Raw genomic sequence first — 27,928 nt, forward strand, 5'->3', positions numbered from 1 at the left:
GCAGTTATTCCACCAGTGAAGAAGAGAAGCTATGCTAGCAGACAGAGCTAATAGAAAAACGTGACTTTTACAGATATTCACGTAATGTTACAAATATTCTTTCGGTGCTAAAGGAGTAAAGAATCATTTATGAGCATGTTTAACAGTAAATGGCGGCCAGAAAGAAAATAGTAGCAGATTCCGCCCGTCACGTCCGCTTCTGGAAGGATTAATATATAGCGCCCTCTGCTGTTTAAAAAAAGTACTGCGATTCAATTTTCAAAGCATCGATGTGAACCGTGGTACCTATGAATCGATTTTTAACTGCCTTACGATTAATCGTTACATCCCTATTCACGACAATCAGGAGATACCAGAGAACTGGTTGTTTTGACCCAAAGAAGAAACTGTCTCTTTTCACCCTCTTCTATCACCTCCACCCTGTCCTCTTTATCTCCTGGGGGGAGGAGGGAGGGGGACTGAGGGGGAATATACGTGATGAGTTAGAACTGTGTGCACTCGATCATCGGACGGCCGCCCGGGCGGTCACTAATTTTGTCCATCTTTGTACTCTTTTTTACTTGGTTTTATAATAAACCTTTTTTATAAAATCATCAATGCCTCGCCTGGACTCCATCACTCAACCAGAGCAATAAATCATGTCTCCAAATGAGGTCAACCGTAAATTTGCCGTGACAAAGCCTAACAAGGTAACCAAGAGATTAGAAACAAAATAGATGATGGTCAAACTGCCCTGTTATCATAAGAGATGCTAACAGAAAGCTAACACAAGTTTTGGGATGTAAAGAAGGAATGGACATTATTTGACCATATGCTTTATTTTTGACTACAAGTTGGTTTTTTCACATTTTTGAGTGCCTTTGAATATATTTTTTTAATCGGCTGGTTTCTCTGTAGAGTAATAAGTCTGAAGACCTGAAGGTCTCCATGAAGCAGCACAGAGACGTGTTTTATTTCTTTAAAAGTTGATACAAAATTGTGAACTCCACACAATCACAAACAACCAATGAATATACATTGCGCACTATAAAAAAAATGACTTTTTGTTGTCAGAATCTCACCGTTGGCTCCAGCTAGCAGTGACGCTTTGGTTTGCAGCAGGTTTGAAAGCTTCTTGGCAGGTTGTTCAGGAACATCTGTACTGACTGTCCAGCTGCACTCCTCCATACAGGCTCAGTTTGGTGGAGCCCCAGCTGAACACGTTTCCCACCGTGGTGCTGTTGCTGTCGCACGACATCTGGTCCCTGATGTCTCCTCTGCTCAGCACAAAGTCCCACACGTTCACGTCGGTCATCTTACCCACAAAGGCGTCCGCGTTGTTGATTCCCAGTATTCCATCCTGGTCTTTGCCGAGGATGAACACCCCACCTGGGCTGATGGTGTAGCCACTCTTCAGGTACTGCTGCTCTCCCACCATGCTGTTGATCCACAGTTCAGCTCCGCCGGTGTGGGACGACCAGGTGACACAGTAGTTGGCCCAATCGTAATGCTTGAACTGATGCGGCAGGTTGACGTACTCGTTGCCGATCCAGAGGCCGACTTCTTTAGCATCCCTGTCCTCGTTGATGGAGATCATCAGCTCATTGTCGATGCCGTTGCTGGAGTAGGAGATGACGGTGTGGATCCCTTCGCTCTTAAGCAGGACGTGCATGCACACGGTGAAGGCGTTCAGTTCCATTGGATGGCTGAGACGGGCTACAGCGTAACTGTCAGCGTTTTTCTCAGGGAAGTCGAGCACCAGAGGGAACAAAGAGTGTGTTTCTGAGGAAGAGAGAACAGTCACAATGAAGAGGGAGAAAACGCCATTTTACAGCCTTCACAGGGTCATTTATAATTGTAATCGCGTAATTAATTACAATTATGATGTAATTATAATTGAAAAAAATGTGTTGCTGTTGTAATCGTAATTGAGGTCAGATAATTAACTTTGTAATTGTCATGGAAATTCTATAAAAACTGTCATTTACAATGTAATTAAATGCAAATCTGGGGGAACCATGTTATAGTTCTATGGTTTACACATAGGCCTATGTAGTAAACATCATTAAAATATGTTTTATATCAAGTTCACCCATTGGTTATCAGCAGGATTATTTTACCATTTAAAAAATACATTAAATCTAGGTGTATACTGACAGAAAAAAGGCTCAGACACCCACACCAAAAATATTAATACCAATATTTTCATTTATTAGAAAGCCTAATAAGGCAACCAAAAGATGAGTAACAAATTAAATGTTAAATAATATTTTTTAGTGTATTTTACAGCTGATTTAACACAAGGGTCAAAATGACCTGTTATCATAAGAGATGCTAACAGAAAGCTAACACGTTTTACGGGCTTATTTATTAAAGGCTCAATAATTGTGATTATTTGTATTTAAAAAAAAAAAAAAAAAAAAAAAACGCTGGTCAACATACATCGTAAATGAGTTGTAATTGAAAATGGATAATTGTAGACAAAATTGTAATTTAAAAATGTAATTGTTTCAAACCTCCACCGCTCCCACCGTGTCTGGTTGGTCCTGTGTTACGAAGTCCACCTTAAAAGAATCCAAAACAGAAAAGTACATTTAAACCATGAAAATGTCACTTTCAAACCATTTTTTCCTCTTTTTCTTACCTGTGTGAATGCTTTTTCCAAGCGATGTAATCAAACCTTCAATTTTCAGCAGTTTGGACTCTATCTCGTCCTGTCGGCAAAATACTGAGGAGATGAAAAAGTCGTTCAGGCTACGTTAGTAGTGAGAAAAAGACAGCATGAGTAATAACGTTTCCATCCAGTGGTGGACTGGGACCAAAACTGGGACCCTGGCATTTTCTGTAAAGATCAGCCCACTACATTATCAGTGACACCGTGTTATTAAGTCAGTTATACTCAACATGTAGCTTTTTAATTTTAATTATTATTCTTCCAGAAAACCTTAAAGGAGGAGACTTTTAACAGCCTTTATACCTATTTTCTTTGGCCATTTTGCAACTTCCATTTGACCCATGTTTGCCCCTTTTCAAAAAGTTTGGACACTTTTTTCAGACTTAAGCTACCTTTTGCCAATAAGTTCTTTTTGACACTTTAGTCACATTTTTGTCCTTTCTTTAATTTTTTTTTGGCCACTTTTCAAATAAGCTAACTTTTGCCCAATAAAGACCACTGTTTTACTTTTTTCCCCCTACCTTTTGCCCGTTTTTGTTCCACATTTTTGCCCTTTCTCACTACTGATTGCCACATTTTGCTCATTTAAGCTACCCTATACCATTACATATTACCTCGTTCCTCTTTATTTGGCCACTTGAGACTGTTTTTGGACATTCCAGTCACTTTACACTCTTTTCTTGCTATGTTTTTGCCACTTTTGGACCATTTTTGGCGACCTGTTACCATGTCTGCCTCTGCTTGCTCGGCCCACCGGGACAATTTCTAGTATGCCAGATGGCCAGTCCACCACTGTTACCATCACAACTAACGCACTTCCTTTCCCAAGGCGAGGGAGAAACGAGGACTCCACCACACGGTCGTTCAGAGGCTGGGCAATGCGGTAGTCATCCCACAGAGTGTGGTTGTCGATATCCATCAGAGTGCTCTCCAGTTTCCTGATCTGCAGAGAGAAACAGGCTTCTTTTCATTCTAACTCAATGTGTGTGTGTCTTTGAGCTGTAAATAGCTAAACCTACCTGGTTGTGTGAGAGTGTAATGGGCGTGTCAAACACAGTCCAGAGGATGCTTTCATAACAAGGCGGAGTAGTGAGAGAGCCCTCGTATCTATAGAAGTGGTTGAGGTTCTCTGGGAGCATCGAGCGCACGTTGACGTCTGATACTGTCATGGACTGACCTGTCAGGGTGACATTGTTTGTTCAAATCACGGAGACAAGTCTTTTTTTTTTTAATGCTCTAATGAATGGAGGACAGCTGGTAACTCACCAGCGTATTTGATTTTCTCCAAGTTGGAGATAAAATCACTGTAGTACGTGTTTTCAAAGTGACCGTCCTAAAATAAAAAACAACTTAAGCACACACATTTAACTTAAACAAGACAAGAGTGTGAGAAGTATATATGTAATATATATAAAGAATGTTCAAGCTATAGAATGTTTGTTTTTTAGAGAAAATGCTGATTTATTTACAAAAAACATTGTTGTAAATAAGCCACAGTCAGACTAAATACTGAAGATGGATACATTGAAAATTACCTCATCATCCCCATGTAACTTATTATTAATAATATCATAAAAAAGACCAGTATTTTTTTTTTTTTTTTGGTCCTTTGGTATTCAAAAGAATCTGTAGATCTGTATAATTATACAAGCTGTCAATCAGTGATAAATGCATCTGCTCAAGTAGGAGAATGTCATGTATTTTCAATAATAATGTTTTCCAAGACCTCAAGTGAATGTTTTTCCTGAGACACCTGGAGAAGTTCAACCTCCTACACTTCCATCATTGAGAGCATCCTCACCACATCCATCAGTGTCTGACACGCTGCTGTCACTGCACAGGACAAAGGCAGACTGCAGCGTGTCATCCACTCTACAGAGAAGGTGATACGGTGCAATCTACCATGTCTTCCAGGACCTGGACTCCACTAGGACTGAGCAGCTGATCTCTCCTACCCTGGGCACGCACTGATTGAGCCATTGGAACCAAAATTTTACGCCACAAAACCAGCTTCTTTCCCTCTGCAACAGGCACAAGTCCCACACAGCCACACCCTGAACTCCCACCTCCACATCACTGGAAATTCATCCCTCCAACTATTTTCTACTGCCTATCCGAGTCGGGTCGCGGGGCAGAATCTTTAGCAGAGAAGCCCAGACTTCTCCCTGGCCACTTCATCCAGCTCTTCCTTGGGAATCCTGAGGAGTTTCCAGGCTAGCTGAGAGACAAAGTCTCCCCAGCATGTCCTGGGTCTTCCTCTAGGTCTCCTTTCAGAGGGACGTGCCCTGGACGTCCGGGGGGGAATCCTAATTAGATGCCCGAGCCACCTCATCTGGCGTTACTCTGAGCCCCTCCTGGATGAGTGATGTTCTCACCCTATCGCTATGGGAGAGCTCAACCGCCCTACGGAGGAAACTCATTTCAACCACTTGTACCTGTGATCAGGGGTGGAGGAGGACAAAAATTCAGTCCTAGCATTTTGTGTTCAGACCAGCCCACTACATTATTAGTGACACCACGTAGAAGCCATCATTAAGTCAGTAATGCTCAATATGTGGCTTTTTGTCTTAATTTTAATCATTATTCCCCAAGAAAACCTTAAAATAGGGAAACTTTTTAACCCCTTTTGACATTTTTTATTAAACTTTAGCTACCTTTTGCCAATAAATATCCCTTTTTTCATATTTTTTGTCCATTTTTGTAAGTTCTTTTTGACACTTTCATTCAATTTTTGTCCTTTCTTTATTTTTTGGGCCACTTTTCATCCAAATAAGCTAACTTTTGCCCAATAAATACCACTTGATTCCTTTTTTCCCTACATTTTCTCTCTATTTGTTCTACATTTTTGCCCTTTTTCACAACTGTTTGCCACAATTTGCCCATTTAAAGTACCCTTTGGCCCATTTTTGTCCCTTTCCACTTTTTTCTTGCCACATATTTTCCACTTTTGGACCATATTTGGCCACCTGATACCGTGTCTGCCTCCACTAGCTCATCAAAAAAAAAAAAAAAAGTAGCGGACCGGCCCGGCCCACCTCAGGTCCACGGCCCCTCAAATGATACCGATATGCCAGATTGCCAGTCGACCTCTGCCCAATATTTTGATATTTCAGAATCAGAATCAGAATCATCTTTATTCGCCAAGTGTATGTTGTACACACGAGGAATTTGACTCGGTCAACTGTGCTCTCTCCAATAGTGAAAACATTCAATAATAAACAATCAACTAGAAAAGATGATAATAAGTATAAACATAAGTATAAATATAAACAGTAGTTAGACTAGAATGTGCAAACTCGATAAAATAACAAGATGATAATAATAATAATAATAATAATAGTATAAAAAAAATAAATAAATACAAAATAAAAATTAAAAAAAATAAGATAAAAAGAAGGAAAATAATAGAAAAGAAAGATAATAATAAAATATAATAATAATAAAAGGAAAATAGTGCAGTAGAGCATTGATAAGTAGTGCAGGAGAACATTTAAATTAAAGGTATGTACATGAACATTCTCAGTGTCAGATTGATCCAGGGTTGTTATGTTTGGTTCCAGGGTTTTTCCACAGAAACAGGACTGACACTCTTTGACTGTTTAGTGTTAATCAGAGTGACAGCCTGGGGGAAGAAACTGTTTTTATGGCGGGTTGTTTTGGCGTACAGTGATCTGTAGCGTCTGCCTGAGGGGAGGAGTTTAAACAGATTGTGTGCAGGGTGAGAGGGGTCTGCAGTGATGTTACCTGCCCGTTTCCTGACCCTGGACAGGTATAAGTCTTGGATGGAGGGCAGATCGACACCAATGATCTTTTCTGCAGTCCTGACTATCCTTTGTAGTCTGTGTCTGTCTAGTTTGGTTGAAGATCCAAACCAGACAGTGATGGAGGTGCACAGAACAGACTGAATGATGAAGGTGTAGAACATTATCAGCAGCTCCTGGGGCAGGTTGAACTTCCTCAGCTGACGCAGGAAGTACATCCTCTGCTGTGCCTTTTTCCTGGTTGAGTCTATGTGGGAGGTCCACTTCAGGTCCTGTGAGATTGTGGATCCCAAGAACCTGAAGGAGTCCACGGTAGCCAATTCCCTATTTAAAATGGTAAGGGGGGGGAGTGGGGGGGGATTTCTTCTGAAGTCCACTGTCATCTCCACGGTCTTGAACGGGTTCAGTTCCAGATGGTTCTGACTGCACCAAAGAGCCAGCTGTTCCACCTCCCGTCTGAAGGCAGACTCGTCCCCGTCCCGGATGAGACCGATGACGGTGGTGTCATCTGCAAACTTCAGGAGTTTCACAGAGGGGTCCCCTGAGGTGCAGTCATTGGTGTAGAGGGAGAATAGCAGTGGGGAGAGAACACACCCCTGAGGGGCGCCAGTGCTGAGTGACCGGGTGCCAGATGTGATGCTTCCCAGCCTTACTTGCTGCTTCCTGTCAGTCAGGAAGTTGGTGATCCACTGACAGGTGGAGGCCGGCACTGTGAGCTGGGTGAGTTTCGGTGAAGGATGTCCGGGATGATGGTGTTGAATGCAGAGCTGAAATCCACAAACAGGATCCTAGCGTAGGTCCCTGGGGAGTCGAGGTGGTGCAGGATGTAGTTCAGTCCAATGTTGACTGCATCCTCGACAGACCTGTTTGCCCGATAGGCAAACTGCAGGGGGTCCAGCAGGGGTCCTGTGATCTTCTTCAGGTGGCTCAGAACCAGCCTCTCAAAGGACTTCATGACTACAGACGTCAGAGCAATGGGTCGATAGTCATTGAGTCCTGTGATGGCAGGTTTCTTGGGGACTGGGATGATGCTGGAACTTTTGAAGCAGGAAGGTACTTCACACAGCTCCAGTGATGTGTGGAAGATCCGTGTGAAGATGGGAGCCAGCTGCTCAGCACAGGCTTTCAGGCAGGAAGGAGACACTCTGTCTGGTCCTGGAGCCTTTTTGATCTTTTGTTTTTTGAAAAGCTGGCACACATCTCTTTCATTGATCTTCAGGGCAGGTGGGGGGACAGAGGGTGAGGTGGGGGGGGGAGTAGGAAGGGCAGAGTCCAGGTGATGGGCTGATGCTAATGAGCTGGGGGGTGGGTGTGAAAACCTGCAGTAGAAGCTGTTCAGGTCTCTAGCTAGTCTTTTGTTACCAGTAGGGTGGGGGGAGGGTTTCCTGTAGTTGGTAACTTCATGCAGGCTTTTCCACACTGCAGAAGGATCTTTGTTTGAGAAGCTTTGTTTTAGCTTCTCAGTGTAGCACCTCTTGGCTACTTTGATCTCCCTGGATAGTGTGTACTTGGCCTGCCTGAACAGGTCCCTGTCCCCACTCCTGTAGGCTTCCTCCTTAGCCTGACGTAGCATCCTGAGTTGAGGTCTGAACCAGGGTTTGTTGTTGTTGTATGTGCAGAAAGTCTTGGTCTGCACAGACATGTCCTCACAGAAGCTCATGTAAGATGTCACAGTATCAGTCAGTTCATCCAGGTTGTCTGATGCAGCTTCAAAAACACTCCAATCAGTGCAGTCAAAGCAGTCCTGTAACTCCTGCTTTGACTCGTCTGTCCACCTCTTTACAGTCCTTACTACAGGTTTAGCAGATTTAAACTTCTGCCTGTAGGTCGGGATGAGGTGAATCAGACAGTGATCAGAGAGCCCCAAAGCTGCACGGGGAACAGAGTGATATGAATCCTTTATTGCAGTGTAGCAGTGGTCCAGTGTGTTAGCACCCCTGGCGGGGCACTTTATATGTTGTCTGTATTTTGGGAGTTCGTGGGTTAGATTTGCTCTGTTAAAATCCCCGAGAATGATTAGCAAAGAGTCGGGATGTTTTTTCTCCACATCTGCTATCTGGTCGGCCAGGTGCTGTAACGCCTCTGTTACGCAAGCCTGAGGTGGGATGTAAACACCGACCATAACAAACGAGGAGAACTCCCGCGGAGAATAGAACGGTTTGCAGTTTATGAAAAAACTCTCCAGATTAGGGCTACACGTCTGTTTCAACACTGTGACATCTGTACACCAACCTTGGTTAATGTAAAAGCATATTCCGCCTCCCCTCGTCTTCCCACAGAGCTCTTTTACGCGGTCCGCTCTGAGGAGCTGAAAGTCCGGTAGATGTAAAGAGCTGTCCGGGATGAGTTCACTGAGCCAGGTTTCAGTAAAACACAGGGCGGCGGATCTGCAAAAGTCCGAGTTTCTGGTGTTTAGAAGCAGCAGTTCATCCATTTTATTTGCCAGTGAGCGGACATTCGCCAGGTGAATGGATGGAAGCGCAGTGCGTAATCCCCGCTGCCTCAGTTTAACAAGCGCGCCTGCTCGTTTACCCCGTCTGCGTCTGCGGCCTCTCCTGCAAATTCCATAGAGAGCTGCTGCTCCTCCGGTGAGAATCTCCGCATAACTTTCTGGTTCAATGAGAACCGGTGAAAAAAGATCAGCAGAGGACTGTCCAACTTGTAATAGTTCTTCTCTGGTGAAAGAGACCAGAGAAGGGGAGCAATAAACTACAAAAATAAAGAAAAACACAACAACTACGAGAGAGCGCAGTACCGAGGCGACCATCCGCGGCGCCATCTTCATCTTGTTCAACATCATCTTGTTGTATTTATGCAACCAAAACACCAAATCAAATTCCCTGTACACGCTAACATGCATGGCAGTAAAAACTTCTGACTCTTCTACCTTGTGTCATCTGAGACAGACGCATGCACCCTTTAACGCAGTGAGTTGATGTTTTGTGCTGGCAATCCCATAATACAGTGGGAGTGTCTAGTCATGTGTGGTTTGAGTCTGGTTTCAGTCACTTCTCTATTACACAATAATGCAGGTTTGGCAGCTTTGTTCACACAGAGAAAGGATGGCACACTTCCGTGTAAACAAAGCAAGCAAATATTGGGTAGAAATTAATCCAACAGAATGTTACATTTTTTAACTTTCACTCGTCTTCAGCTAAGTTTCTTTCCACGTGACTCAATCTGTCCCATGACCGACTGCGTGCTGCAGCGTTGACCTCACCGAGGGGAAGGAAGTGACTCCTGGCCAAGAGTGACTGAGATCCAAAGCAGGTCTTTGGAAACAAGCACCCATTCAGCTGAAGACTCAGCAGAGCTTTTAACGCAACAGGATGGCCTAAACAAAGTGTCACACATCAAAGGGCCCTGAACCATAATGGAAAATCATCATTTTTCACTTGAAACACACTTCCTGAGGCTGATGGCTTCAATACTGTTTATATTCAGTGCAGATAAGAAAGCAGGATACAGAGGAGTGTGTGTAAGTGTGTGTGTGTGTGTGTTCTTACGTACATCATAGAAGAAGGCGAGCACTGCGAGCCCGTCATGCTTGTCTTTGGCTTCATTGAAACTCTTGTACTTGTCTGAGTTGTAATGGACGACATGGAGCTGGAGGAGTGTGAGGAACAGGTTGTTATGACCAAAATAACACAACCGTGTTCTCATCTGGGAATTAAAGGCTTGAGAAGTTCATTTGCAGAGGTGAACGTAACTGATTCCAAGCACTCACATTACTGTAATGGAGTGTCTTTTATGGGTACTTGTACTTTTGAGTACATTTCTAAATCAGTCATTTTACTTGCATTTAGGTACTGGTACATTTTAAAAGACGTAAAGTCATTCGTTACATTTCTACACCCAACCGTAAATGATTATTTTTTGTTCTAAAATGATCAAAGGACATTGTGAAACTATAAAAAAGAAACACATGACCAGACAACAATTAAATGCATCACATCATAGCTGAGCAACCACATTAAATGTAAAGAATCATGCCAAAATGCCATTGAATGCTGGTTATTTTCTCAGATTTAGAGTTCATAAATGTAGCTATACTTAAAGCCTGAGATTTTTTTAATTTTAAATTGAATTTACTTTATTTTTTAAAAAAAAAAAGAATTATACATTTTGACAAACCTTTTATTTAAAACAGATCCCTTGTGCAAGATTTAAACTCTTCCTTTTTTAAGTTTATACATGAGGTGTTTACTGTATGCAAGGGAACCATGGCAACTTCTTTTTATTTACTTGTACTTGAGTATTTTATGTATGACTTACTTGTGCTTGAGTGCAATTTCAATCAAGTAACAGTACTTCTGTAAAGAGTACTGATATATCCTACTCAAGTAGCTCTGTTTATTTGCTACTTTAAGAAGAAAAGTTCTCTGTAATAGATTAGCAATGACTGACTCCAGAAATGAGGTCACAATGAAACCACACAGTGTGTTTCTCTGGTTTTGCTGCTCTGTGATCATAATAATATTATTAATAATAATAATAATAATAACTAGGGATGTAACGATTCACTCAACTCCCGATACGATTCGATTCACGATACTGGGTTCACGATACGATTCTCTTACGATTTATTTTACAAAATGGGACTGTAGACAAATTTTTTTTGGGAAAAAAAAACTAGAAAATATGATACTATTTTCCTTTTATTTTTCATTGTCAAAAGAATTCCTTGATAAACTATTCAAAACAATGCAATTTAACTAAAAATAAATCTTGAATGAAATAAATAAAGGAATAATACAAATGAAAATGAAGCCTATTAATTTAAATTCTGGTTCAATAATAAACAATGCAAAACTGCATAATAGTTATTTTTCTTTTTAAAAGTGCAACTGAAAATGTATTTTGTGCCTTAACAATTGGACTTTAAAAAAAAAAAAAAAAAAAACCGTAATTGCACTGATTTACGTCATATTTGTTTGGACCAGCAGAGGGCGCTGGTAACACAGTGGTTGGTTGGCATGCAGATATCTTGCAGTGAAGAAGAGAAGCTATGCTAGCAGACAGAGCTAATAGAAAAACGTGACTTTTACAGATATTCAAGTAATATTACAGATATTATTTCGGTGCTTAAGGGGTAATGAATCATTTATTAACATATTTAAGAGTAGAAAGTAGCCAGAAAGAAAGTAGTAGCAGACTCCGCCCGCCGCCTATACTTGTGCGATTCAATTTTCAGAAAATCGATATCAACCGTGATACCTATGAATCGATTTTTAACTGCCTTACGATTAATCGTTGCATCTCTAATAATAACCTCAGTGTGGAGTGTGTGAGTCTCTGTTAAAACTATGTGAAGGTCTGGAGCCCACCTCTGCCATGTAGCGGATGCCGTCTAAGGTGTGCTCTGCTCCGCTGGCCTCCAGGTCCCAGCCACCCCAGTGCAGGTGCATCTGCACAGCCGTGTACGTTCCCGGGAGGCCTTTGGTGATCTGCATGGTGGGAGGTAAATCTATTTGGACTGTTGGACATAAAAAAAAAAATAAAAAAAAGTTAAGTTTACTTCACATAGTGACTGCTGTACTTTACGTTATGATTTTTACACAATCAGGGTGATCAAAAACGAGCCTGCTGACACAAATAAACAATGCAGAACATAAGAGGTACTGGTTTATAGGGCGCCGATTGTAAAAGGCGAAATTAAACTTTTTGCAACAAACCACATTTAAAAAACATATATTAATTGTTTTAATGTTACTTTTGACCAGACTTACAGCAATATTTGTGAAATGTTAGGATATTTTTGTTGAATTTTTGTATCTTTGTTGAATATTGAATCAAAATGTTGTCAGTAAATCTTAAAGGTTAAATCTAAATAGTGAATCAAAATGTTAACATTTAGATTTAGATTTGAATGTAACATTTAGTTTTAACACTGACATTTTTACGAGAACAAAACTCACAAATTTCCCAAATATTGCGGTAAATCTGGTCAAAAGTAACATTAAAAAAAAAAAAATTAAAAAAAAAAATCACATATGTGTTTTAAAGGTGGTTTGTTGCTAAATGTTGCTGTTTATTTTAGCATGCCCCGTACTGGTACTCGCAATATGACAAAAAGGACTATAGTGTGGTCTATGTGGGAATAAAGATTGAGGAAAACTGCTGTATGTCATAAGTTATTAGAAAGTAGGGTCCGAAATGTGGTGGGTACATTCATTACAGCCTGCTTTTACAATTAAATATGTTATTCCTAAAAACCTCTAAAACTAAAGTGAGAAAAGAGAATACAAAAATTCAAATACAAGAAAAAGAACCACTATTTATGTGAGTAAATAACTAGACCCAGAATAAAAAAAGGTTTCGATATTCATATTATTTTTACATACTGAGTTTCTTTAGGTGAAAAAAAAATGTTGCAACAAAAATTTTCTCAGAAATATTTTTATTCTTGTATTTATCATCCGTCCTTTGTAGTGGATATCAGGTCTATTGTTGATACGAAACATAACTTTAAAATGCAATGACAATCTTTTGTTGATTCATGACCATTACAACAGTTTGATGAAGGAAACATCTAAACACTAAACTTTTTTTTTTTGTAAAACATTTCACAAAGACAGTCCATGTGTTAATTTAGCCACACCCGCACAAGAGAGGTCCAGGGGTGGACTGACATACCAGGCATTGTCCCGATGGTCCATAAGGGGTTAGGGTTATAACTTCAGTGCAGAAGTAAACTCAGACTGTGACACAGGTCCGCTACGTGTTTTGGGGGATTTTTGACCAGCGAGTGGAGGCACATATGTTAACTGGTTGCAAGAGTGGCCAAAAAATGGGCAAATAAAGAGGAAGCAGGTGGTATGTAATGGCAAAGGGTGTCTTAGATGGGCAAGATGTGGCAAACAATAGTGAAAAAAGGACAAAAATGTGTAACAAAAAGAGGCAAAATGTGAGGAAAAAAGGAAACAAGTGGTATTCATTGGGTAAAAGTTAGCTTATTTAATTTAAGAAAGGACAAAACTTTGATGAAAGTGTTAAAAAGAACTTGCAAAAATGGACAAAAAATAGGTAAAAAAGATATTTATTGGCAAACGGTAGCTGAAGTCTGCAAAAAGTTTTGAAAAGGGGCTAAAATGGGACAAAGGAAGTTGTGAAATGGCCAAAAAAAAAGTGGTTAAAGTTTCCCCCTTTTAAGATTCTGGGTCTGGGGGAATAATAATTAAAATTAGCATAAAGAGCCACATGTTGAGCATCACTGATCATGACTGGTCTGAGTTTTGGTCCCAGTTCACCCCTGATGAGGTCTCAGAAAGGTCAATATGTGCTCTTTGACAGTACAGTGGGATTGAAGTTGATAAAATAAAGAGTGCTTGACTTACAATAAAGGACAGAAATTAATTGCAGGAGATAACAGATATTAGGAGTTCTCACTGCACTTTTTTTACCTTCTCACTGTACATCACCTGTGTGTCCGTTGTTGGACATGAGGTATGTTCCTCTCTGTGCATCAAAGCCGGTGAGCTCCAGCTGTAACATGTCCGGGTTGTGCTTCACGTTGCGTCTCTGGATGTCGATGGGAGACTGTTTCCTCCCACCACAGTCAGGGTATTTTGTTGCCCAGTGCATTTGATCCAAAGCTCCCTCTGCATGTGTAAAGGGAAAAAAAAAAATCATCAGATATCCATCGGGGCGCAAAGAAGCCATGCTCTAAAGCAGGGATTCTGAACTGGTGGGTCGGGACCCAAAAGTGGGTCACGGACCTGTAGTGGGTGAGTCACGGACAGGTGATAAAAAATAAATACTTAATGTGGGTCGCATGTTGGACTTGTCTTTTCTTTTGAAAGAAACTTATTTTGACAGGCGTGCTGTAAAATGCATGTTGCACAGGAAACTATATAGATTTATGTTTTTTTAAAAAGACGATACATGTGTGTTAAACAGCTTTTTAAAAAAACTAAACTTTTTTTGTCTACCTTGTCTGCATATGCTGCCAGAGGTCAACACCACATGTAGTGCAATCTTTTACAATTTATTCATTTTTCTTTCTTTCTTCATTTCTTAAATTTTTATTCTTAAAAAAAAAATTTAAGAAAGAGAGAAAGAAAAATGAATGAATTAAAAAACAAAACAAAATTTGGTTGGTTGATTTTTAAGAAAGTGGGTCACAATTTAATGATCTTGACAAAATATGGGTCCCAGGGTGAGACCAGTTGAGAACCAGCGTTCTAAAGGAGTGGTTTTCAACCTTGGGGTCATGGCCCCATGTGGGGTCGCCTGAAATGTTCAGTAATTGATAAAAAAAAAAAAAAATGGAAAAATATGTTTTAAATTTTTGAAATCACCCTGGGGCTGGGACCCACATTTTGCCACAGTCATTAAATCGCAACACAAGTTATTTCAGAATTCAACAAACCAAATTTAGGGTATAGAAAACACACATATATAATCTCTTTTGAAACATAAATCTATATATTTTCCTGTGCAACATGCATTGCACAGCATGCCTGTCAAAAGAAAAGGTTCTTTCAAAATAAAAGACAAGTCCAACAAGAGAGACATTAGGTATTTATTTATTGGCAGTGGCTATCCGTACGGTTGCCGTATTAATATACCGACATTCTATTCGTACGTAGCACCCCTCATTGGCCAGTTTTGGTCATGTGACGAAGACCAAACCTAACCGTAAATCTAACCCTAACCCTAAAAATTGTTGCGATATTGGGTTATATCCTAACCCTAAGACGTTACGTACATGTACTTTGGTAAACGTATCAATAACACCAGGGGTTGTCCGTATGGCAATCGTACAAATAGATACTTTTTATTATTTTTGACCAGCTGTCCATGCACGACCCACCCAGTAAAAGTCTGCGACCCACTGTTCTATACTATACTAATGAAATGGAGCTTAAGGAAGATAAAGAGAAAAATGAAAAATAACACAAATTAATAAATAGATATATAAAATACAGTATGAAAACATCTTGTCATGTTGTGCACTAATCCTGGCTACTCTGTATTTGATACACATCAAAACAAACAAGATGAAAAACTAATTGTAGGGGAAAATAAAGTTTTTGGGGTCGCCAGAAATTAGTTATACCAAAATGGTCACGGTCCAAAAAAAAAAAAAAAGAAGTTGGAAACCAGTGCTCTAAAGCCTGTGTGTGCAGGGCTCTGCAAACTGTAGGGGTATTATTAGCTATTTGCAGATGATTTAAAGTCTCTGTCTGCATGCACAGGACCTGCTCATCTGGATATCTGAATGTGACAGTAACACTTTAAGGTTGCATGTTCACACCGGCCCAAATAACGCAATGGACGCATCCTAGAGGTGTGAAAACGTGCTCTCAGACCACTATATGCAGGGTTGTGTGTATTATTCATTTCAAAATAAAAAATATAAGAGTGAAATACTCGTGAGTTTATTTTATGAACTTGTATGTTTTAATAGCTGATGATTGTCTTTTATCAAATACTGCTGTTTTTGTTTTAATAATATGTAAATAGAAATATATTCTTTTAGGATGACGTTTGAACACTCAGTCCAGGGATTACAGATGGTACTTTTTCTGTATGGAAAACTAAACAATACAAAAATAATAATACAAAATAAATAAGTAGGGATGTCCCGATACAACTTTTTCACTTCCAATATGATACCGATGTTGCAGCCTTGGGTACTGACATGCTTTTATTACTTATTTTGTTGTGTGGAATGTTAGAAAAAGCTTGATCAAGTGATGTTACTCATACAGAGAACATTAGTCAGCAACAGTAGGGATGAGAAAAACTGACCTATTTATTATTAACCAATTGGTTACATACCTTTTAACCTTCAACATAAAATCTACAGTATTCTACAATTCAATAAATATAATATAATATATATCGGAGATTTTAGATCTGATATTCGTTTTCTGGTTGATATTGGACCGATATCCGATATCAATATCGGATCGGACACCCCTATAAACATGTATGCAGAACACGTTTCCAAAATAAAACTGCGACTGCATGGATGAAATTAGGTCGAATATACAGATGAAAGTTCACATTTATTCATGTTTTGCACTAAAAGTGGATTTTCCATCAGAGATTTAATCTATTATTATTTGAACGCGTCCTCGCGCACACTTGACGCATCGAATCCCTCACCTTTACGCGCTTCTCTGTTTTCTAAGAGCATAAAAAAACACAACTCAAAGTGCCCTGAGTGAAGATCCAAGTGTTAGACCCACCTGAGTATGTCCAGTGTATGTCCCCATGAGGAACCCCAGCACTGACCAGGCAAACCACAGCGACGCACAGACACGCAGGGAAAGCGTCCATGGCTGCAGCGACACTTCTCAGGGTTTGTCTCTGCATTTAAACAGTGTGCTGGAGCCTAGAGGGAGGTGTGGAAATGTGCCATCAAAAGTGACAGAGCAGCTGTTGCCCTAGAGGACAAAGAGTTGATCGGTGAGCGAGAAATCGTTTTTTTTTTTTTTTTTTTTTTTTTTATTTAAATGGCACAGCCTGCAGGTGATTTTTAACTGGCAAAATATGTGACATTTAAAATTGGATCATTTGTCATTTTTTTTCTGGCTTCACTTTCACATCAGACACGAACAAATGTTCTCATTGATTCGTTGCAATGGAGATAAAACTATTCTTTGGTTTTTGATGATTTTCTAATCCTCAGTTTGGATTGTATAAAAATGCAAGTAAAAATACAATTTCTGCCATTACTTCTAAGGTCAGAGTCCCTTTTTGCTGATCATAAAACAAAACATAAAAAGTTGAAGTTTTAACAGGATTGAACACAATATAACACACAGCAAATACTAGGAACTAGTGGTGACATGTTTAATGTAAACTTCAGAAATGTGTGTGTCTTTTTCATTATATTCAAAAACAGTGTTGAGATTCTTTCTCGTGATATATCATATGGCTCAATGTCAAACTCAAGGCTTGGGGGCCAAATCTGGCCCTTTAGAGCATCCAATTTGGCCCGCAGGAGAAAGTGAAAGTGACAGAGAAAACATGACTCACTGTGTCATTTTTAGTGTTAAACTGTTGAAAAAAACTCAACATTCATATTTTCCATGAAGTAAAAATCTGTTTCCTGAGAGAAAATATGTTCTTACCTTTCAGTGGAAAAGAATCAAAGACATATTATTTATTATCACATTAAATTGAACAGATAACGTCATATTCAAAAGATACTAAGCGCTGATTCCTCACGTTTTTTTATTTTATTTATGTTTGTTTTTTGTTTTGTTTTTATCAATTTCTATTGACAAATTGCAAGTTTAAAACTCAGTAAAACAACATAAAGGGAACAAAGAATCAAAGTCAGGGAAAACATCACTAGTAAGAATTAAACAAATACAGGCATCACAGACAGTATGTGACTTGGAGGTACAGGAAACAATTCTTCATACAGAAGCAGTTCTTTCTCCTTTTTTTTTTTCAAAAACTTTAAAGTATTCATATAATAACTGAACTCACTTACGAAAAGAAGAAAATTTGGAAGGGATTTTGAAAATTTTGATTTATGAATACTGAATTCTGCCAATAATATTATGAGACCGATGATGAAAGTTATTGATTTATTTTTGTTTTCAAAGATAAAAATAACATCTTTCGCATTATTTCTATCGTGGTTTTATTTATTTTTTGGTTCTGTTGTAAACCGCATTCCAGAAAAGTAGCGTATGTGGGCAATGGTAAAGCAAATGTAAAATTGTTTCAACTTCATTAAAACAAAAAGTGCATTTATCACTCTTATCTGTATATTTGGAAATGAATATGTTACAGGGATAAATGCCGTGTAACATTTTAAAATGTACTTCCTGATTTTATTGTGTTCATTGAATTGACGTCCACATTTCCTGTAATAAATGTATTCCTGGAGTAATGGTTCTGTTTCCGTCTGATACCAAAGACATATTGGGTATTGTTGAACGGATATTTACGTCTTCGACTGTATGTTTGCAAAGCTGTAAATAAATCACAAACTAATCAAAGGAGTCACCATGATTAAATCATTGACCCAGGCTTCCTTTCTTCTTTTCACTCCTCAGTTCACAGTCTCTGCACTTCCTACCATATGTTTAGTGTTTAGTGCCTCAATCCTGATTAAAAACACAGTCCAAAACCAGCCCAGCTGGATAACAACAGACGGGACCTTTACGAGTCTGGTAACGGTGAAGAGTTTGGTGCACAGAGGTTATTAAGACCCTCCTGAAGTGATACCTGTCTGACATAAATCACCAGGTACATCTTTGTCTACAGGAGGATCATAGCTTTTAAGGTCTTTGGGAGTTTATAGTAAATGTATAAATAATAGTAGCAGGCCTGTCATTTGTCAGTCCTTGGCTTACTGGTATATGCTGTACTCATCCTTAACAATGCTTTAAGTTTGTTAAAAGCAGCTTTAAAGTATGTGTAAACATTGTTTATAAGACGAGAACATGTGTCTCAGTAGCACTTTACTTGGATTTTTTTCGCCTTGAGACAGAAACTAAAGGGTCTCACAAGTCAGATTGATGAAGAAAGTCACACGTAGCACAAAATACAATTCACTCTAATATTATAGACTTACTGTTAATACTACAGATGTGATGTCAGGTGTTCTTGGCTTGTGTGTCTCTCCATATTCCAGGAAATTAATCATTAGCCTTTATTAAATCACCAATAAAATCCTGCTATTGGACATTATGAACCTTGAATAGGTAAATACATCCAACTAAACTAACAAGAAAGCAAGAAACAAGAACACTCAGAGAGAACAAACCTCTGCCAAGCACCAAATATTCTCTATGCCATTGACATTTTAAAGGCTTAACAATACAGCATAGGTCCAAATGTATGATGGGTATTCTGATTTTTCTCTGTCTTAGTTTAAAGGTAGGGTAGGTGATTTTCTCTAGATACACTTTTTAAGTTTTTGGTTGAAATTTTCTTGATGTCCTGACAGAAATTAAGATCTTATGTGCTCTGAAAAAGCAACGAAGAAAACCCGTCATCTGTAGCAGCTGTAAACCTTTAAAAACTTTGACCAATGCAAAAAGAGGGGGGATGGGAGGCGGGTAAATCTACATTCAAAATGATGCTAGCTTTCGAAAATCTCCTACCCTGCCTTTAATTCTATAGGTCTTGTTTCATGTTTTATTAACTCTTGTCTTTTTGAAATTTGAAATGTATTAGTGGAAAAGTCGAGAGGCAGCATTTTGTTAACAAGGGGGACTAAGAAAATATAACATTTCATGTACAGCAGATTACAAAACACAAAACAACCAATACTGACAAAAAGACAATTTTGCTCACAACCCTCAAGCACCACCCCACATCTCAGGGTAAATATATACACATACTGTAGATCTACACATAAGTGTATACATTATATAGATACACATACATCATACAACCAAATACAGCAGACATATACATGTACACATGCATGCACATACACATCCAGTGTTATCATGACTACCTGTCAACATTGAGCTGTTCCGCAAAGCTGCATTTAAGACAATTTTATTTAATAATTCATGAACAGTAACATTGCAGTCCAAACAAATCTGACATTGCACACCCTTGAACCAAGCAGCAGCCATGTTGAAACTCTCAGGTCAGTCCGATCCTGATTCACAGAGATATTTGAGGAACAGACACACACACACACACAGACACACAGACAGAGGTTCCTTGCTTTATAGATACTGTAGCTAGATAGATACACATACATCATACAACCAAATACAGCAGACATATACATGTACACATACATAAGCATAGGTTTATACACATAGGCACACATGTAACATTTATATATACATGTATATGTTGCTATATTTGGCTATATAACACATCTATACTTGTTGTTTATTTATTGTGTTGAGAAAAAACGAAACAATTTGTCATTAAAAACATTGACAATCTGTTTTCAAGTATGTTAACAGAGCTGTTCTAAAGGAGCCTATGAGGTGGTGAGACTTCAGTGATGGAGGCAGATGGTTCCAGTCTCCAGCCTTAAAACAGAAGGACCTCTGACCAACCTCTTTATGAATGGGAGGGACAGTAAAAGTGAAATACTGAGAGTGTTGCTATGGATACGATGAGGTAAATTGAACAAAACAAAAACATTTTAAGTATGGTGGTAAGGTAAAATGAATACATTTCTAAAAGACTTTAACAAATGTTGTGCTTCCCAGATAGTCCTGCTCATGTCTCCTCCTCCCAGTGATGTCATTGGGTTGAGTGATTAGCTGCCTCATGTTTTGCATCCAGGTCTGGCCCATTCCCATGCTGAATGGTTTATTGTGAATGTTACCTCAGCTATTGACACAGAAAATTTAAATATTCCACCTTTTAAAGACCAAACTGTCTCATATTATAGACAGATTGTAGAAATATGTGTAACCAACTGAATTTGAAAGGTTTTAAAATGTTAAATAGAGTCCAGCAGCCTCTGGGTAATCCTGACTGTCTCTTTCCAGGGTGCTTTCCAGAAATGGAGGCTGGGTGTTGGCCTTTCAGTACACATGTAGTGCAGCTAGACAATCTCGTGTCAAGTTTAAGGCCAGTATCAGGATTAGTGGTAGGTTTCGGATTAGGAAATGATTTCAATGATTCTTCCTGTTTCGGTGTAATGCCTGATCCTGTGAGTGGGTGTGTCTACCAGGGTTTGGCTGCTAATGAAGATCCCAAACAAAGATATAAAAGAGAAAACTGATCAGTAAACAGATATCAGCAAACAACTGTGCCATCCAATTTGTATCCAATTGACTATGCAAACACATGACCTAATTTAAAAAAAAATTTAATTATTAGATTAAATTTCAACTCCTGACTTGAATTTTTATGAAACAAAAACCAGTTTAACAGGTTTGTTTCTGGCTGCCTTCATTAAAAACTATCAAAAGCAACAAAAGCTTCCAAACCAAACTAAAACAAAAGGGAATTTCCATGGAATTTTGAGGGTATGGATTTCTACCCTCAAAAAGTCAAGCGATGTTTGAGTTTTAATCATTGTGTCAACAAAGAGGCAACAATGTAGAAGCTTTAGGTTTGAAATGATTGACATCTGCTGATGAGGGACAACAGATGTAACAATATGTAGGGCATCTTAATACACTTCATCCCTCTTTATCCCTGGGCGTCTTCCCCAGTCAGTCAGTGCTCATCTATTCACTGACCTGCCCAAGATGAGTGACCTCCACACACCAGCGCCATGGTAACGCCTCACAGCCAAGCATCTCCACAACCACAGGAAGGAATGTTTCATGGACACACATCTAAAGTAGTGCGTTTTTCAACCATTTTCGCTAAATCACAATTAAAAATTGTGTTCTATTAGAATTATAAATATATACCTGCTATTAAACATTGTGGTCCATCTGAACTAATGATGGTACATTACAAGTTCACCATATAACCCTCAAAAAGAAGGATACATTGTGGAAAAGTCCTGCAACATACTTCAGGCACATTTGTGCCAGGCTGTCAGAGGAGCATGAATTGTATACTTTAGTCAATTTTTAGGTTTGAATTTTTAAACGAAGTTTCAATCCTTTCAACGATGACAATCACTTATTTCTAATAACTCAGTATATCCTTTATAAAACCTTTTTCACCCGCAAAATTTAGGTTTACCATAATTTCCGGGTTATAAAGCGCACTGTTTTATTGGCCGTATTAAATCCTATAATTTAGCAATTTTCTAATCTAGATCTCCTAACGCTGTGATTTAACAACTTTATGTTGTTTATGCTTCAATTACAAACTGGCTGACTTTTACTTCATCCCTGCACTCGCTCTATCTCTCTCTAACAACATTTCTCCACGTCGTTGCTATGATGAGGCAGTGACGAACATTACAAAACGAGTGATCAGAATAATTCAGTGCGAGCAAGAACGATTTAATGTTAACAATTTCATTGTTCCACCTGGTCTAATGTGGCGGCGCTCAATTTTGTGGCGACATGACGCTCATAAAACTGGGAAAAATCATCATTTTAGCCACGTCATTGTTTAAGCCGCAGAGTTCAAAGCGTGAGAAAAAAGTAGCGGCTTAGTCCGGAAATTACGGTACTTGTTGAGAAAAAAGGTGATGTGGGAAGTCACCACAAACTCTCAAGTAATACAATAGGTCTAAGTATCTATTCTTCTTACCAGGAAAGACCTTTGTTATTTGTTGACAATAAAAATGAAAAATACATTCTACACCCTTACTACAGGCCTGCTGAATACAACCTAGTTGTTAGGTTTTCAGATATATCATATTTGTGAAGGTGGTAAAATCTCAAAATCATCTATTTGAAAGTTGCTAAAGTCAGAAAATATAGGTTGTGTTTATTTTTTCTTATCCTTTTCCAATGACTATAGAGACATTCTCACAGATGAGAAGGTTGATCAAACAAGGCCTGACAGGAGAGTCATGGATTGCAACAGCGTTAGACAATGGAGATTAAAACATCAGCGGTCAAAACTTTGCCATACAGGTCACAAGGCAGAACAATTGGCCGATGAAAACAGTGCGCACGCCTGGCCGAGGGGTCAAAAGGTCAGCGTTGGACACCTGCAAGGGGTTACAAAAAGTCAGGTGTACAGCTGGACATGTGGTTGGACACGTCAAAAAGATGTGCACATCACTGCCACGTCGCAAGGGGTGGGCAGGGCCAGGACTAAATAGTTACGTAGGGGCAATAAATCACTTTTTGAAGTAAAAGTATGGGTTTGTTACACGTAATATCCCTCTGAATGTGGGCGTTGTCATTTTGGAGATTTAACCAACATTCACATATCGTGTTCTCGTCACATCTAGGGTGACCAGACATCCCGATTTATCCGGGACAGTCCCGGTTTTCAGAGTTACGTCCTGTGTCCCAGTCGATTTCCCCCAAACCATTGATTTCCCCAGTTTTTCACAAACTCAGTCCCGTTTGTCCAGTTTATTAATAAATTAACATCTGTTGCCGCTGACAGAAAAGACCCTGAAAGCAGCATTGCATTTCGCTTAAATACTGTGATCTCTGTGGACTGTGAGATGTCAATCACAATCACAATAGTTGCCATAGCAGCACTTGCAATATGAACCAATTAAAAAGCTCAAAAGTCTTCCACGCTTTTGCAACTTGATCTCACAGGACCTGAAGTGGACCTCCCACATAGACTCAACCAGGAAAAAGGCACAGCAGAGGATGTACTTCCTGCGTCAGCTGAGGAAGTTCAACCTGCCCCAGGAGCTGCTGATCATGTTCTACACCTCCATCATTCAATCTGTTCTGTGCACCTCCATCACTGTCTGGTTTGGATCTTCAACCAAACTAGACAGACACAGACTACAAAGGATAGTCAGGACTGCAGAAAAGATCATTGGTGTTGATCTGCCCTCCATCCAAGACTTATACCTGTCCAGGGTCAGGAAATGGGCAGGTAGCATCACTGCAGACCCCTCTCACCCTGCACACAATCTGTTTAAACTCCTCCCCTCTGGCAGACGCTACAGATCACTGTACGCCAAAACAACCCGCCATAAAAACAGTTTCTTCCCCCAGGCTGTCACTCTGATTAACACTAAACAGTCAAAGAGTGTCAGTCCTGTTTCTGTGGAAAAACCCTGGAACCAAACATAACAACCCTGGATCAATCTGACACTGAGAATGTTCATGTACATACCTTTAATTTAAATGTTCTCCTGCACTACTTATCAATGCTCTACTGCACTATTTTCCTTTTATTATTATTATATTTTATTATTATCTTTCTTTTCTATTATTTTTTTCCTTCTTTTATCTTATTTTTTTTAATTTTTATTTTGTATTTGTTTATTTTTTTTATACTATTATTATTATTATTATTATTATTATTATTATTATTATTATTATCATCATCTTGTTATTTGCACATTCTAGTCTAACTACTGTTTATATTTATACTTATGTTTATACTTATTATCATCTTTTCTAGTTGATTGTTTATTATTGAATGTTTCACTATTGGAGAGAACACAGTTGACCGAGTCAAATTCCTCGTGTGTACAACATACACTTGGCCAATAAAGATGATTCTGATTCTGATTCTGATTCTGATTCTGATTGATACTGATTGGTCGATGGCACTGACAATATTACTCGTTCGCTTTCTCTCATGCTCATTCCTTCAACATGCCAAAAAGAAAAAAGTTTTTTTGATTATTAAAAACAATTTTATGTTAACTTAAAACTCTTTCTTTTTCTTTTTTTTTTTTACTGATGACCACTTTAAATTTGGTTCAGCCGTTGCAATAATACATTTCATCCAAAAGGATGAGACCTTTTTTTATTACAAATAAAAGTGTATGAAAATTGTTTCTTATGAAAAACCGTCATCTTTTTTGGTTAAATTACTGTCCCGATTTTGAGTTTTAAAAATCAGGATTACTCTTTTTATTTCCACTCCCAGAGAGAGTCAATGGTAAAATAGCTTTTCATCCTGTCGTTTTAGTGCTAAGTTTTGGGTCATCCAGTTAATTTGCCGTTACAACGTTATTTCTAGATCAGGAATATTTCGGTGGATGGATTTTGGCATTGTAAAATTGGACTTTAAAAATGCTGGTGGTTGCGGCATTTGACTGCCACCATGAGCCATCTTACTACTGTCATGTTCTGTTGGTTAAGTTTAGTTATTCTGTGTCTTTGTTTATTTTGAGTCTAGTCTTGTGTTAACTCTTGTCTGTGTTTCAGGGATTCCTGCTTGTGGCTCCACCCCCCAGTGATGTCTGTGTGCTTGGTTGGTGATTGATTAGGTCCCTCATGTTTTCACCCAGGTGTGGTCCATTCCTAATCAGGCCCTCCACTATTTAACTGTGTGCTTGGTCACAGTGTGGTTGCTGGTTTGTTATGATGTTGTCAGGTTCGTTGTCTCCCTCTTCGTGGTCAGCTGTGTCTGGTCTTGCTCCCTGTTCCTGCTCCCTCCTGTTTTGTTTTAAGAGGAATAAACATGGACTGGTTCCAAGAATGTTATGCGTATATCCTGCCTCCATCTCTCCTTGCATTTGGGTCCACACCGGACCGTGACAACTACAGATCCATGCAGGCCTTCCAGCCGATCAAGGATACAGGGAAGTCTATGCTACCATCAGGGAACCATCAGATCCCATTTACCTCATAAAACCAGTTGGAGCTACATGACTGGTGGACAACCTTAAATAAACACTATGTCACAGTTTGCCAAACATGTCGACCTCCATGAGTGTTTGTTTAAACTGCTTTTTATTGCACATGCAGCTTCTAAATCACCTCTCATTCCTACCAGTAAAGATCACATACACACGTAATAGTCTTTCACTTGAGATGTTTTTGTTGACTTGAAGATTCCTTTTAAGAGCGAAAAACTGGATCGCCAATGGTTAATAGATGAAAAATCTGTCTGAACACGCCACCTCAGCTATAATATATGTTCCACCAGGTTCCTTTATAGACATGATTCTGATCGAGAAAAATATCATGCATGTATGAAGCACTTCAATAAGTTCAGCCAAGTTTTCTATACACCTTTTCGCATTGACATCAGCATCCGGGACACTTGGCCTAGCAATGCCCGCTGCCATTTTAAGAGGGGTATGTTTTTGCTTTACAACCGCTATTTACGCTATTTACCGCGGACAACACGAAGGTTTTACTCGATGTCTTACGAATATTTCAGTAGATTAGAGTAAGATGAAAAGTTACATCTGGTTGGTTTACACAACTTCTTTGTTTTTTTTTCGCCACAATGTCTTCTTACATCCATCCATCTTTCTTCTTAGTTGTTTCCTGGTTTGTTCCTGCTGTTGGCACTAATCTCGCGAGAACTGCCACTCAGGCCATTTCAGGTGGTATTTCTCGCGAGGCTAGTGACAGTGTTCTGTTTAGTAAGGCAGAAGAATGTTTTTATTTATTTATCTTTTGATTATTACATTAAAATACGGGATATTTACGGGAAAATACTAATACGTGACGATGGCAGGAAAGAGGGATAAAATACGGGAGTTTCCCAGTCAAAACGGTATACTTGACAGGTATGTTTATTTCCTCTTTCTTTTTCTCTTTCTCATGGCCCCCGTACGCCAGTCCAGCCTTGCCTGTTGCCATGCCAACAACCTACACGCTCTGTTCAGAACTCTGTTCCGATTCGTTAAGTGACGTTAAGAATGACGGCAAAAATTATATTCATAAAGCATCATAGTTAGGTGTAAAACCGGCATGAAAGCCCTCTAGTTAGGCCTAGTCCTAGCTAGCTAACTAGTAGCCATAGACATTTCAGTCATTACTGAATAAATTACAATTTAAATGTAGGCTAATTCATAATCAATGTCATAAAATCAGAAGAAATTAGATCCCCAAAATACACAACCTACCATTAACGAAATGTCTTCTGCAAACATACGACCACTTTGATTTTGAGCTCCATGTAGTTCCATCGTCCATATCCATCATTTCCGTTTCTGGCCTTTTTTTGTAGATATTTTGTAAAATTATATATTTTTGTTCTGCCAGGGGTGGTTATGACAGCCAAATACTACGCAGGATTTAGGCATTCTACGATAAAAATCTGCAAGACCTCCACCGTGTTGTCAGCGGTCAATGGCGGTTGTCAAGCAAAAGCATACCCCTCTTGAAAGAGCGGCGCGCGTTGCTAGGTCAAGTGCTGTTGTCAAGCGAAAAGGTGTATTCAGCTTTCATTCTTAGGGGATCCCCTTAGTCGTTCTTAAAAACCGCACAGACTGTTTTTGTTGGTTCAAGACAGCAAGAACATGTGTTATTTATAATTTGTACAGAAACACTTTCTCTGTGAAGCATTTCAGGTGTCCTGATTGAAGTAGAATGTAGAGAACGCCTCTACTTCTCTTTGAATTAAAGTGAGCAAAAAGGGAATATCAAGAAATCCCTGCTGTCTTTCATCCATCCGCAGTAATAGATCTTCATTTGTGTCTCATACATCACGCAAAGATTAAAATTAGCCAACGATAATGAATAATAATAAAAATAATTTGCCTGGTTTAGGAATATTTTTTTCATTCTTCCCAGCCACGCCCTGCATGTCTTAACATTGCCTGGGCCAACTACTGTTTGACTGACACACCCAGCAACCTTTAATCTCAACTGTGGCTGCAAACAGATATTTTTAGGTGCTTTTATTTTGAAGAGAAAATATTTTTAACAGCATGGCGGCCTCTTAAATTTCTAATCCTGGATAAATTGTTAGGTTTGTTATTTTGTAAAAACCACTTGGTCTTTTTGAATATACGGTGTGAGTTTGTGAATAAAAGTAGTTGCAGATGCCAAAACATCAGACTTAGTAAGTACTTTTTGAATCTCCGTCGTGTAAATAACACAAAATGCTGATTTTGTGTAGAGTGTGTAGTGTTATTATCATGCTCAAATGCTCTTTTTGTGTGCACATCAGAGGACATTATACGCCGCACCATCACCTTCATCCAGTTTCATAAACACACCTGTTTCTGTTGGCAGAAGTATTTTTGATTTATATAACACTGGTGGTTGTGTAACTAAATCATTCTGTGCTTGGTTGCACGGAATTATTT

The 27,928-nt window shown here is 39.1% G+C and overlaps 1 protein-coding gene across 2 annotated transcripts; it reads right to left on the reverse strand.

The window, feature by feature from the left end:
• Positions 1-799: 799 nt before the first annotated feature.
• ca6 (carbonic anhydrase VI) lies at positions 800-16,786 on the reverse strand. 2 transcript variants are annotated; one of them, XM_028454085.1, is made up of 10 exons: positions 16,614-16,786; positions 13,836-14,015; positions 11,742-11,890; positions 9,925-10,020; positions 3,920-3,986; positions 3,673-3,830; positions 3,470-3,596; positions 2,624-2,707; positions 2,511-2,543; positions 800-1,761 (listed from the first exon to the last, which is right to left on the reverse strand). In XM_028454085.1, the coding sequence occupies exons 1-10, from the start codon at positions 16,738-16,740 to the stop codon at positions 1,127-1,129; spliced, it is 1,656 nt and encodes a 551-aa protein (XP_028309886.1). In that variant the 5' UTR covers positions 16,741-16,786; the 3' UTR covers positions 800-1,126. The 2 variants fall into 2 exon arrangements, with proteins under 2 accessions (XP_028309886.1, XP_028309885.1); XM_028454084.1 differs by having other exon boundaries at positions 2,496-2,543; positions 16,614-16,785.
• Between the last annotated feature and the right edge of the window lie 11,142 nt (positions 16,787-27,928).

Source organism: Gouania willdenowi, chromosome 7 (assembly GCF_900634775.1).
Source record: "Gouania willdenowi chromosome 7, fGouWil2.1, whole genome shotgun sequence".
Lineage (NCBI taxonomy): Eukaryota > Metazoa > Chordata > Actinopteri > Blenniiformes > Gobiesocidae > Gouania > Gouania willdenowi.

Coding starts and splice junctions, on each gene's coding strand:
- ca6 (XM_028454084.1), bottom strand. CDS start 16,740: ATGCAGAGACAAACCCTGAGAAGTGTCGCTGCAGCCATGGACGCTTTC. Junction 3,831..3,919: donor GGAGAAAATCAAATACGCTG/GTGAGTTACCAG, acceptor TCACCCTGACAG/GTCAGTCCATGACAGTATCA. Junction 3,597..3,672: donor TTACACTCTCACACAACCAG/GTAGGTTTAGCT, acceptor TTCTCTCTGCAG/ATCAGGAAACTGGAGAGCAC.